At 32.0% G+C, this 11,488-nt stretch overlaps 1 protein-coding gene across 1 annotated transcript; it reads left to right on the forward strand.

Annotated features, from left to right (window-relative positions):
- Positions 1-1,160: 1,160 nt before the first annotated feature.
- On the forward strand, positions 1,161-2,806 carry LOC133312588 (anthocyanidin 3-O-glucosyltransferase 5-like). Its single transcript, XM_061513816.1, has one exon. It carries the CDS (start codon positions 1,207-1,209, stop codon positions 2,629-2,631), a length of 1,425 nt encoding a protein of 474 aa, XP_061369800.1. The 5' UTR covers positions 1,161-1,206; the 3' UTR covers positions 2,632-2,806.
- The last annotated feature ends 8,682 nt before the right edge of the window (positions 2,807-11,488 follow it).

Below are 11,488 nucleotides of genomic sequence, written 5' to 3' on the forward strand. Positions count from 1 at the left end.
TGTGGTGTCGGCAAGGGCTTTTGACCTTATCTTCCCGAAGTGTGGGTCGCTTCATTGAATGCTAGGACCCAAAACTACGTCTACACCGATCACTTGGTTGCTATTTGTTTTGACACGTGTCAATGCTTTATCAACTTTGAGTCTGACGAGGATTTTCATTGTTCTTAATTTGCTTCCTTGTGGTATTTTCTTCTTACACTTTTGAACTAATGACCCGAATTATTGACCCCATAATTCAGTATCTCAACTGTATCAATAATCAGATCGGGTTCGGAATGGACATTGAAGTTAATCCATGTAGGTATCGGTCCAGATACAGAAAGGAATACACCTCGTTAGAAATTAGGTCAACCGTCAGGTCCAAATCCAAGTAGATGTGCAAGCACAATCGATATTCTGCGAAATTTAATGGTAATTGGACTAATTTCAAAAGTGACGCTAATCAATTAATGAATAATTTGATCTTACAAATCACTGTACATTCCACGAAATCCGGTTGTAATTTGGCCAACTTCCAAAAATGGCCAGATCATCGTTTCCCACGAGCACAATTTTTTAAGAGACAAATCATCTTCTACTACGCGAACGTCATGTTAAAAATAAATAAATAAATAAAATTTGAACGACAAAGTACAACATTATCACAGTATTACGATTATAATATAAAGAGTAAAGTCGTTTTGAGTTGCTAACAAAAAAATTAGATCTCTACTTTTCTTATAAATTTTTTTTTAATGGTTTTACAATAAAGGTAGATAACTTATCTATATTTGCTCTCAAAATGACTTTATTTTAGGTTAAAAAATTAAAAATCATAATGAAAACATATTATTATAACTTGAAATAAATTATAATTACAAAAATACCTTAATTTTCGTCTCAAAATAATATTGTTTTGGGCTTACTGTAGATAAGTTATCTAAATTGATCGTAGAAAAGCGAACCATAAAAAAATTTATATTAATCTTTTTTTAAGGACTAAATTAGATCTTTATTAAATTTTAAAGAATTGCATTTTTAAAGAAAGAGGGATGAAAATTAACTATCTTTTTTTTTTTATAAGCAACAAAAGTGGAATCATGTGTTTTTGTTAGAACCGAAAGGGCTTTACTCTAATATAAACCCCACATATAATTGGGACCAAAACTAAAACCATATATTGGGGTTACTAGCTTCGAGTTTAGGCTTCTTGGATCTCAATTTTCCATGCAATCGGTTCAGATGGATAAGCCACATGTAGCTCTAATTTCCAGCCCCGGTTTTGGTCATTTAATCTCAGTGATTGAACTCGCTAATCGCCTTGTCACCCAACACAACTTGAAAGCCACTGTTCTTGCCATCACTTGCCAAACATCAGAACCACAAACTCAGGTTCTGAATTCAACGATGAACCCCAATCTATGTGACATCATAGAGATCCCTGGAGCAAAAATCTCTTACCTTTTTGACCCTGACACCACCGTTCCAACACTGAGACATCTTAACACCATGATGCACGAAACCAAACCCGCTATTTTGTGTGCGCTTTCTAACATGAAGCCATGCCCTTCTACGATCATCTACGACCTTTTTTCGGTTAGTGCTTGTTTGTCCATAGCACAAGAGTTGAATATGCAAAAGTTTGTTTACGTGGCTTCACATGCTTGGTTTTTATCATTGGTTGCATATTCTCTTGTGTTGGACAAAGAAGCGGAAGGACAATTCACGGACCAGAAAGAACCGATTAAAATCCCGGGTTGCAAACCGGTTCGACCGGAAGACGTTATTGATTCCATTGTGGACCGGAACAGCGAGCAATACCAAACGTATTTAAGTATGGTGAGTGGGATCGTTGAAGGTGATGCTTTTTTGGTCAACACTTGGGAGAATCTTCAACACAAAGAGCTTCAAGCACTTAGGGATCAGATTCTAAAAGTTCCTGTGTATGGAATCGGGCCAGTTGTGAGGGAGGCCGAGTCAGCACCGAGTGAGTTGACCGAGTGGCTTGACATGCAACCGAGCGAGTCAGTGATTTATGTGTCGTTTGGAAGCGTAGGGGCGCTGTCGTACGAGGAGGTAACAGAGGTGGCTTGGGGTTTGGAAATGAGTGGTTATAGATTTGTTTGGGTGGTGCGTTTACCTTCTTTAACAACTTCAATCGAAACTTTCTTTGGAAAAGGTAAAGATGATGATGATGGTGACCCTTTGAGCTACTTGCCAGAAGGGTTCTTATTGAGGAACCAAAAAATGGGTCTGTTGGTTACAGAATGGGCTCCACAAGTTGCAATATTGAAACATTCTTCTGTTGGGGGGTTCATGTCGCACTGTGGTTGGAGTTCGACACTTGAGAGCATTACAAACGGTGTTCCAATGATTGCATGGCCTCTCTACGCGGAGCAGTGGATGAACGCCACGTTGTTGGAGGAGGAGCTGGGTGTGGCGGTGAGATTGGAAAGGAAGAAGGTGGTGGAGAGAGAGGAGATAGCGAGGAAGGTGAGAGAGATAATGGAGGTGGATAGAGAGGGGAAGCCGAACCCTATTAGGGAAAGAGTGAAAGAGTTGAAACGCAGTGCAATGAAAGCTGTTTCCGTGAATGGGTCGTCGTACACTGCCTTGTCCGAAGTGGCGAAACGATGCAAAGGGAGGATGTGAAACTCATCAAGTTTGGTCGTTTAGGTTCTAATTAGAGGCACATTAATTTCAAATGGATCCATTTCCCATTCCAAATAAATCCCCTATTGTACTAAGATAAAATGTTGCTTTTTTCTTTCTTTCTCTTTTTGGTACAATAAAATGTTGCTTTTAAATTACTCTCTCTTAGTTTGGACTTATTTTAATGGAGGATATTCGTCCAAATGCAAATTCTGTCATAAGATACCAAATAATTAGAGTAGCTAGCGCTTAAAAGGTGTACATTAAAGTTATTATGTTCTTTTACTCTCTTTTTATAGAGAAATAATTTTTTATTTATTTCTAGATTAGGAATAATATTTTTTGATAAAAAATATTATATTTTTATTTCCCATAAAAGAGGACGTGTATTTAATGAATAACATGTATTTAATCTTGATAACACATTCTGCATTATGTGGATCGATGTGCATATTTAATAAATAGCATGTTACGAAAAAAAAAGCAAATAAATAATTATTTCTTATTCTTCCCATTTGTTTATGTGCTAAAGTTTCATTATCTAGAATAAAAATATATATGTTCTTTACCAAATATTCTTTATAATAATTTTTGTTCTAGACTAAAAATAATTTTTTTTAAATCCTTATCACACTACAAGAAAAGCGCTGTTTAACCACAATATTTTAACCACATTCAATTAAATGTGGCATAAGTTTATAAAATATTCAATTTTACTACATGCTAACAAAAATGTCGCAAAATAAGGCCCAACCCATCTCTTTCTACTTTTCATAATTTCACAGTAATAGAAGGCCCGACCCAATCTAGTATTTCTCAAATTTTGCAGTCACTCATTTTTTCTTTTTTCTCATATCTCTAGCACTGACACCAAACACCATGAGAAAGAGGAGAACCGCCGGCGAGGATGTGGATACCGGAGCTCAAGTGGCTCCGATCGTAAAGCTCAATAAGGTTCTTGTATCCATCGGCAGAGAACGGAGATTCAATTTTCGATTTTTGCACATTCTCTCTCTCAACTTCTTCTTTTTTGAGATAAATCTCTAGGGTTTTTGCTTGATTTGTCTTTTTTTTAGTTGAATGATGTGGATCCGGCAAGGTCAAGATCGGAATCAACGGTAACTTATCTCCTTCGTTCGATCTCGCTTCTCTTGCTTCAGATCTGCTCATATTTTTTTTTTACTATTTGATTTATTTTTGTTTTTTATGTTACTGTGCTGTTGGTGTTTCTTTTTAAGTGGGTTTGCTTCAGATCTTGCTCTCTCTTTTTCTCTCTTTTTGTAATTTTTTGATTTTATAAATTGTTTTGAAAACGATGAATGGATCGTTGTTGAAGATATACTCTTTAATGTCATAGATATTTCAGCCTTAGATGCATGTTATTGTTTTGGTTCCTGTTATTGCAGATCACTCATATGTTTTGAAGTTATATATATATATATATATATATATATATATATATATATATATATATTGAAATTTTTGAACTAATACAAAATGTGATCAGCGCTTTTATGGTGCCGTCCTTTAAGAATTTTTTTTTAAACAAGCTTGTATGTAATACCAAATAATTTATCTGTTTTGATCAAATGGAGTGTCATATTGAAGCAGGGATAAACTTTTTTATTTTATTTTTATATGTGATGAAATAATTTCAATAACTCTTCTTTGTCCTTTTTTTCTACCTTTGTGATATCTTACTATCTAGGCTAAATTATATGTTATGATGTTTTAGCTCTAACAGAATCTTTCTTTGAGAGTAATAAAGACTAGTCAAAATGGTGAGTAATTCTTAATGAATTTTTGGTTATTTATTTACTTTGTTTGAATATTCATAATCTGAACTGAGATTCCGTGTCTACATCTGCAGGTGAAGTTCACTGTTGAAGAGCTGCTTCGCATTATGAACTTTCTTGTTTTTATTGGGAGCTCTTTTTCTGTTAGGGGGGATCACATACACTATTTATATTATCAAGAGGGTTATGGTTGATTTTTCCTTACCTAATATAGCAAAGGAATGCATGTTGTTCACTTGAGGGCTCAAAGTTCATACCTCTGAAATTTTTTCAAATCATGATGTTTCTTACTGTTAGATATCATGATATTTATTTCAAATTAGTAGTATATGATTGAAATTATATTAACCTAAAACGAATTGTTGCTTGACAAGATGCACCTTTATGGCAGGTTGGTGGTATGGCGTTGTAGGCCACTTGGAGTCATGCGATGGGAATGAAAATTATTGCCTCTGTCATAGTAGTGGTGAGTTAATATCATTTTCCTTTAGGATGCTTGTTATTATCATTTATTACTTTTTCTTGGTTATAGATTTTATCATTCATTTAATCCATGTTCTTTTCCTCCCTTTTCGAAGAACCGAATTTATTCTGGGTATGATTGTCTAGTGGATTAGTATAAGGATATAACTTTGGGATTTGTTGAAAAAATGGATGTGGTATTCGGATGAATTCTGTTTCCATAGATACAATTGAATATATTGCATAAAGATACCAAAATGATGGCCAATGAAAGACTAATTAGAAATTTTGAAGGCTGAGAAATTCAGTGAAGGTTAAAGTTTGTTGTTTTATTGATAATATTTTAAAGTTTTATAATCAACCATATTTTTATTATTATTTTGTATTGTGGAGTTTATAAAGTGAAAAAATTGACATTTACTTTGATAGACCAGACCAGACCACAAGTTTGGCTAGGTCAGAGCGTCCTCTTCTCACGTTCTCTGCACTTTGAAGCTTTTTTTTGCTTGCTCTGTTTGGGTTGGTATTGCTATCAACTATTATTTTGCTTCCATCTACACTTGCTAGTGAATTAGTATATTTTTGTGTTTCCCTCTAATTTATTATTATTTTTTGGGAAAAATTAAGAGGCTTTTTTTGTCAATTATAAAAATGTGTCTCAATCCCATGATTTATTTATGCTTCTTTATAGTTTCCATAAAATCAAAGAGAAAGAAAGCGGCCGTCAACTTGGTTTGATTTTGGCAGGTTAGTTCTCACAAATCCCTTGTGTTATTGTTTGGTGATCAAAACTAGTTATCGTTAGAAAAATTCTCAATTAATTTCAATTTAAATAAGAAGTAAAATAATAAAATATTCACAAGCTAAGAAGCAGCTCTGTAGTGTAATGCTTTTTATCATTTCAAGCTAAGAACTCACAAATTTAATGCTCAAAATTCAAAAAAGTAGTATTTTTGGAGGGTGGCGTTTTGGTGATGCTCTTTCTACCAAATTATAAGCCTTTTTGGATCACAAACTCAAACTCTATCCCTCAAATATTTTATTTAAATTTTTTATGGATTAAATAAAGCAAATGAAACCTCTCCTTATTTTAGGTTAAACATGATATACTTTTTGAGGACCGTAATCATTAAGCAAATATCCAATTCTCTCTTCCTAAACAAATTGTCCGTCAGTCTTCAATTTATCTGAACTTACAGAATTTTTGTATTTTTTTTATGGAATCTGCTGGTTTTTTATGTCCTATAATTTGGTAATTTTAAATCCTCGTGTTCGGTAAGTTGTCTTATCCAAAACTGAAATTGTTATATTCTTCTCAAAACTATGTTTGATTTTTGTCTTATTTTCAAGCTAAAGTTTAATATTTCTGTGCAGGTGTGATGGGGTAGATAATGCATCAAAACATCAAAGGATTGGAAGGCATACAAGAACAAGTTTAGGAAGCATGATATGGAAAAATTGTATTGTAGGAACTATGAAAATATTTTGCTTTTAGTTACATGAAAAATGATATTTTGTATAGACATTCCTTGGCAATCTTCTTTAAGAGTTTATTTCTCAATTATTTCCCTTATCCAATATTACTGGAAAACTTGATTAGCTCATGGATTGAAAACTTGATGTATTGTATAAAAACATATATATACAAAATTGAATATAAGGTTTGGAGTTTGATTCATATCTCATCGTGTTCATTATTTTTTGCTTGAGTTATTTTTGATATTTTTTTTTATTATTGTAAAATTAATTGAATTTAAAATATTTTTAATTTAATAAAAGAATTTTATATATTTAATCACATTTATGCATGTGGCTAAGAAAAGTTTTCAGACATAATTAGCCACATTTTATTTTATTGTGGCAAACTATACAAATTAACCACATTTATAAAGTGGTTAAATTAACAATAAGTGTGGCTAAAGAAAGGCTACCACACTCAATTAAAATGTGGTTAAGTGAATAAAAAAATGTGGTTAAATTATTGCAACACCACTTTTAAGCACATTCAATCAAAATGTGGTTAAAGTCTGTTAGCCACATTTTTTATCAATGTTTGCCACATTTCTAAATGTGGCTAAATAACATTTTTTTTGTAGTGTCAAGCACACCCTTAACTAAAAAGGAATCACGCGTTATTTTTATGTTTTAGCTTTAAGTTTAAATTTTAAAATTAATTGTGTATTATTTTATATTTTTAAATATTTTTTATCAACAAACTATCATCTAACAAAATTAGCCCGGTCCATTCTAGCTCAAAAAGGAAGTCATTTATGGTGGACCGAATCTTGGTGTGCCTTAACCAAAAAAGGAAGAAAAAAAATGAGTAAGAGGTAATTTAAAAAAAAAATAGGGATATAAATATATATAAAAAATCTTTATTAAAAAAGGAGCATAAAAAGAAATGTGCATCGGATCATAATAATAAAATCCCTGAAAAAGGTCTTTGATTCGGGCCGGATCGAATTGACAGCTGTGGTTGCATTTTATATTTGAATTCTATAAGCTATTGGCTTAAAAACATCCATATAAATTTAACATATAATTCGATCTCTGTATAATAATAAATTTTGTACATGCATCACTTGCATTTATCCAATAGAAAATCGACACATAGATCAAATAAATTAAAGGACAGGAGCAATGAAGATGTGCATATTGATGAATAATACAATATATCAATCAAATGAGTGTAACTTCAGAACGTCAGAGCTTGTGCGCGAGTTGATGGCTAACCCTAGTGGTTTATTTATTTATTTATTTCCGATTTTAATTGACTATACTAACGTTAGCATCTTTTCACCAATGTGTTTAGTTGATGGCTAATCACTATCTCACAAGTTGCAACTTATCCGAGTTTATTTATTTCCACTATTAATTGACTGTACCAATGTTTGCATCTTTTTCACCAATGTGTTTAGTTGATGGGTAATCACTATCTCACTAGTTGCGACCCACCCCAGTGGTTTATTTATTTATTTATTTTCACTATTAATTGAGGGAATAGATTTTTTTCATGTGAAAAAATAGTTATATGATCATATTATTTGATCACAATCATTTATTGATAATGAGATAAAAGAAAAAAATATATAATTTTTAAATAAATAATTATAATCAAATAACATGATCAAATAATTATTTTTTTATACGAGAGAATCCCTTCTCATTAATTGAATATACTAACGTTTGCATCTTTTTCACCAACGTGTTTAGTTGATGGCTAATCACTATCTCACAGTCTCTTCCACGGTGACTCATGATGATATAAACCTTTTTAATTTTATTTTTTTACGAACCATGAGCTAATTAATTATACTGCTTACTTTCACGCGCTGTGAGGTGATTTGGCTTTTGGACTGTAGGTTGCGAGAGCCACTGCCCTAATACTCGAAGTTAGTGCTAAATTGGTCTTAAATCTCTCACCAAAAAATAATAATAATAATAAATAAAGGGCTTAAGTCTCGTGAGCTAATAAATCATGATAAACATTTATTTTAATTAAAGAAGGATCGAAATGTTTTCTCATTGAAGGCTTACGTTATCATGCGTGGGTATCACATAATTAAAAGCTTGTAGTTAATGAAATTATATTAATTGATATTTAATGTGTGCTTAGATAATTATGAAAACATTATGATATATATATTTTTTTTGAGTTTTTTTAATGGAAAAATTGCCAAAACATTCCCTTTTGGCTTGAAAATGATATATGTGCTCTACCTGGAAAATGTACACAAAAATCTATGCTAATCTGCGCTCCTTGGCTCCTGCCTGACACTGTTGACAAATCCATGTTCCTCGCTTTCTAGCTTTCTTCATGTATACACGGTGCATTGAGTCCAGCCTCATTCTGCTTGCAGGGGAAGTTTGGTACGCGGGATTTTGATGGATTCTCGAAAAATTGAATTTTTATAAATTTTAAATTTTCAGATATTATTGTAAACTGAATGCAAAAATCATATTTTTGAAAATCAAAATTTCCGGACAAATAAAAATTTCTCCTGTACCAAACGTCCCCGTAATGGAGTATATAATTCTTTAGCTAGTCTTGGTAAAAGCGTCTTTGTCTTTAATGTTGAATATTAAGGAGGAACTTTCACCGACGTTTCAGGTAAATTTTAGTCTCGCGGAAAATGTTTATTCAGTTAATGCAGATGAATTATTTGTATTTATTTTTAAAATAATGTCGTTTTAATATTGAAATCTTAAAAAGTTATAAATATAAAGATTATTATAATTCTGAAATAAATTAAAATTTTAAAAATACTATAATTTCTGCGCAAAACAACATCATAATAAACTTAGTGGTCGTTTGGTTAAGCTTTTTTCAAAAGTAACTTTTACCACTTCTTTATTTTAAAAGTACCTTTTATAAAAGTTAAAGCTATTTATATTTTTATAAAAATATTTAGTTTTTGAAAAAATTATTTGGCTTTTGACTTCTGCTTTTCTGAGAAGTTAAAAATTTTAGCTTTTGAGAAAAGTAGATTTTTGGCTTTTTTTGTGACTTCTCCTTTTTTTAAAAGGATACATCCAAATGAACTAAAAACGAAAAGTGCTTTTTTTCTTAAAAAAAACAGCTTTTGAAGAAAAAAAAGTTCATCCAAACAAACCCTTAGTGCAGATAAGTTAACTGAAAAAGCGAACCCTTCATTTGTACACTCATTTCGTTGATTCTGTTTTTCCACATTATCACGTGGCTTATGGATATCGAATCTAAAATCTCCTTTCCAATTTTACTTCATTCATGATTTACCGGTACGTAATACGGATATAAAAGGGTTTGAACACAATGGACCACATTGCGGCATAGATTTTAGTGTCATAATAGAACACTGGCAAATTGTTCGAAGCATTTTGTTATTTGCACATCCTATCTGATACGTTATTTTACTTTTATTTAACAAATAAACAATAAGGAAATATGTATTACTATATTTTTTTTTTTGTTTTATAATTAAAAAAAGATATAAAAATATGAAAATAAAAATGAAGCACAATATACACATAATTAACGTTCTGTATTAAATGTCAAGTATTTCATGAAAAGCTTATTCCTAAACAACAATAATGAAAACTATCTCCCCAAGAGGGGGAAAAATGACACCTTGGAAAGCTATGCAATTTAGTACCTTGGCTTAGGATATAGATCGAGTCACGGATGGATACAACCTTTTAGTTTGTTTGTTTTTTCAGTATTATTTATTTTAAATAATTTTTTTGTTTTTGTCTTTTGCTTTTGGTATGAAAGTACTGGGGAAGCCAATTATATTTTTGGTATAAAATTTTTATGAGACCGGAAAAATAAGTTGTTGGCATCATTCTTTGATTTACCAACGGGTGAGGTTCGATTTATTGACGTCAATAACTCGATATTTTGGGAGTGAAGTTTTTTTATTATTGATATTTATGAGATAAATAATATAAAATTTGTAGGATATATTCTCTTGATATATTTCGGTACTTGGATGTACAAGACACTGGCCAGTTCATGTAATCCATTAGAGAAACTATTATAGTCAAGGGAATAAATAATTAATTGAGTTACAGAAAACTTGTCAATCAATTATTCTACAAAGGGTCGATGCATATTCATGTTATACGTGTTATTAATCTTGGAGTTCTAGTTCGGGCTTTTAGTGGAATAATAGTGAATTAGATAATCATTTGTTGATTATCAGGAGCCTTGATTAATAACATATAGTAGATCTCCAGGCTAAACTCAAGATAAGGGATGAGGCATTTTTTAGTTGATAACGACTAGTGAGTTACATGATCTTGGGCTTTGGCCTCAAGTTTGTACTCAAGAGCAAGTGGCAATTGTTGGATTTTGCTCTTTTACTAAACCCCAATTGGGTCTAATGTGTAAGAAGAGCTCAAGAAACATAAAGATCATTCAGCTTAAGGTTAGGATTTCTTGGAACTCATATATATTTTACACTTATAGTCATCAGCCTCTTAATGGTCTTCACTTTGTGGTAGTAGAGGCTAAGGTTAGGTTATCTGCCTGAGAGTGAGAAAGTGCCCACACACTATCCCCTTCCCCCTTGAGAGATAGTAGGGAAGGTCTGCCGCCAACCAGTTACAAGAAGATTGATTGTGCTGTGACATAGACGAGATCAATTCGTGAAGGAATTTTACACATAAGGAGATCGCTGATAGATCTGCGCTCCAAGAGGTATGCCTTGTGTGTTTGTAAGATGATGATGATTTGGTAAGCATACCAATATACTAGGTCTAAATCGCTTCAACATAAATTTTAATAGTTCCTTCAATTTTATAGACGCAGACCCACTAAAAAAAAGAAAAAAAATTAAAAGTGTAGATCCCACCATTTTGTGTTTATGAAATGACACAATTTGTGTCATTTAAAATGACACATACTTTTCTCTTGGAAGAAATATAAGTTTGAGCCAAGAATTTAAATTCAATATGTGTCTTGGACAAATACATGCATTGCAACGAGATGTTAGCTTCGAGTTTGCACAGTTCCATTCGGTTCAGTTTTCTATTTTGGACAGAACCAAATTAGAAAAGTGTTGAAGTTAATGAAATGAATTGGTTTTGAAAAACAGGTTTGGTTCTTAAACTAGTTCAAA

This window comes from Gastrolobium bilobum, unplaced genomic scaffold (assembly GCF_033153095.1).
Source record: "Gastrolobium bilobum isolate Gb01-03AN ecotype WA unplaced genomic scaffold, APGP_CSIRO_Gbil_v1 utg30084, whole genome shotgun sequence".
Lineage (NCBI taxonomy): Eukaryota > Viridiplantae > Streptophyta > Magnoliopsida > Fabales > Fabaceae > Gastrolobium > Gastrolobium bilobum.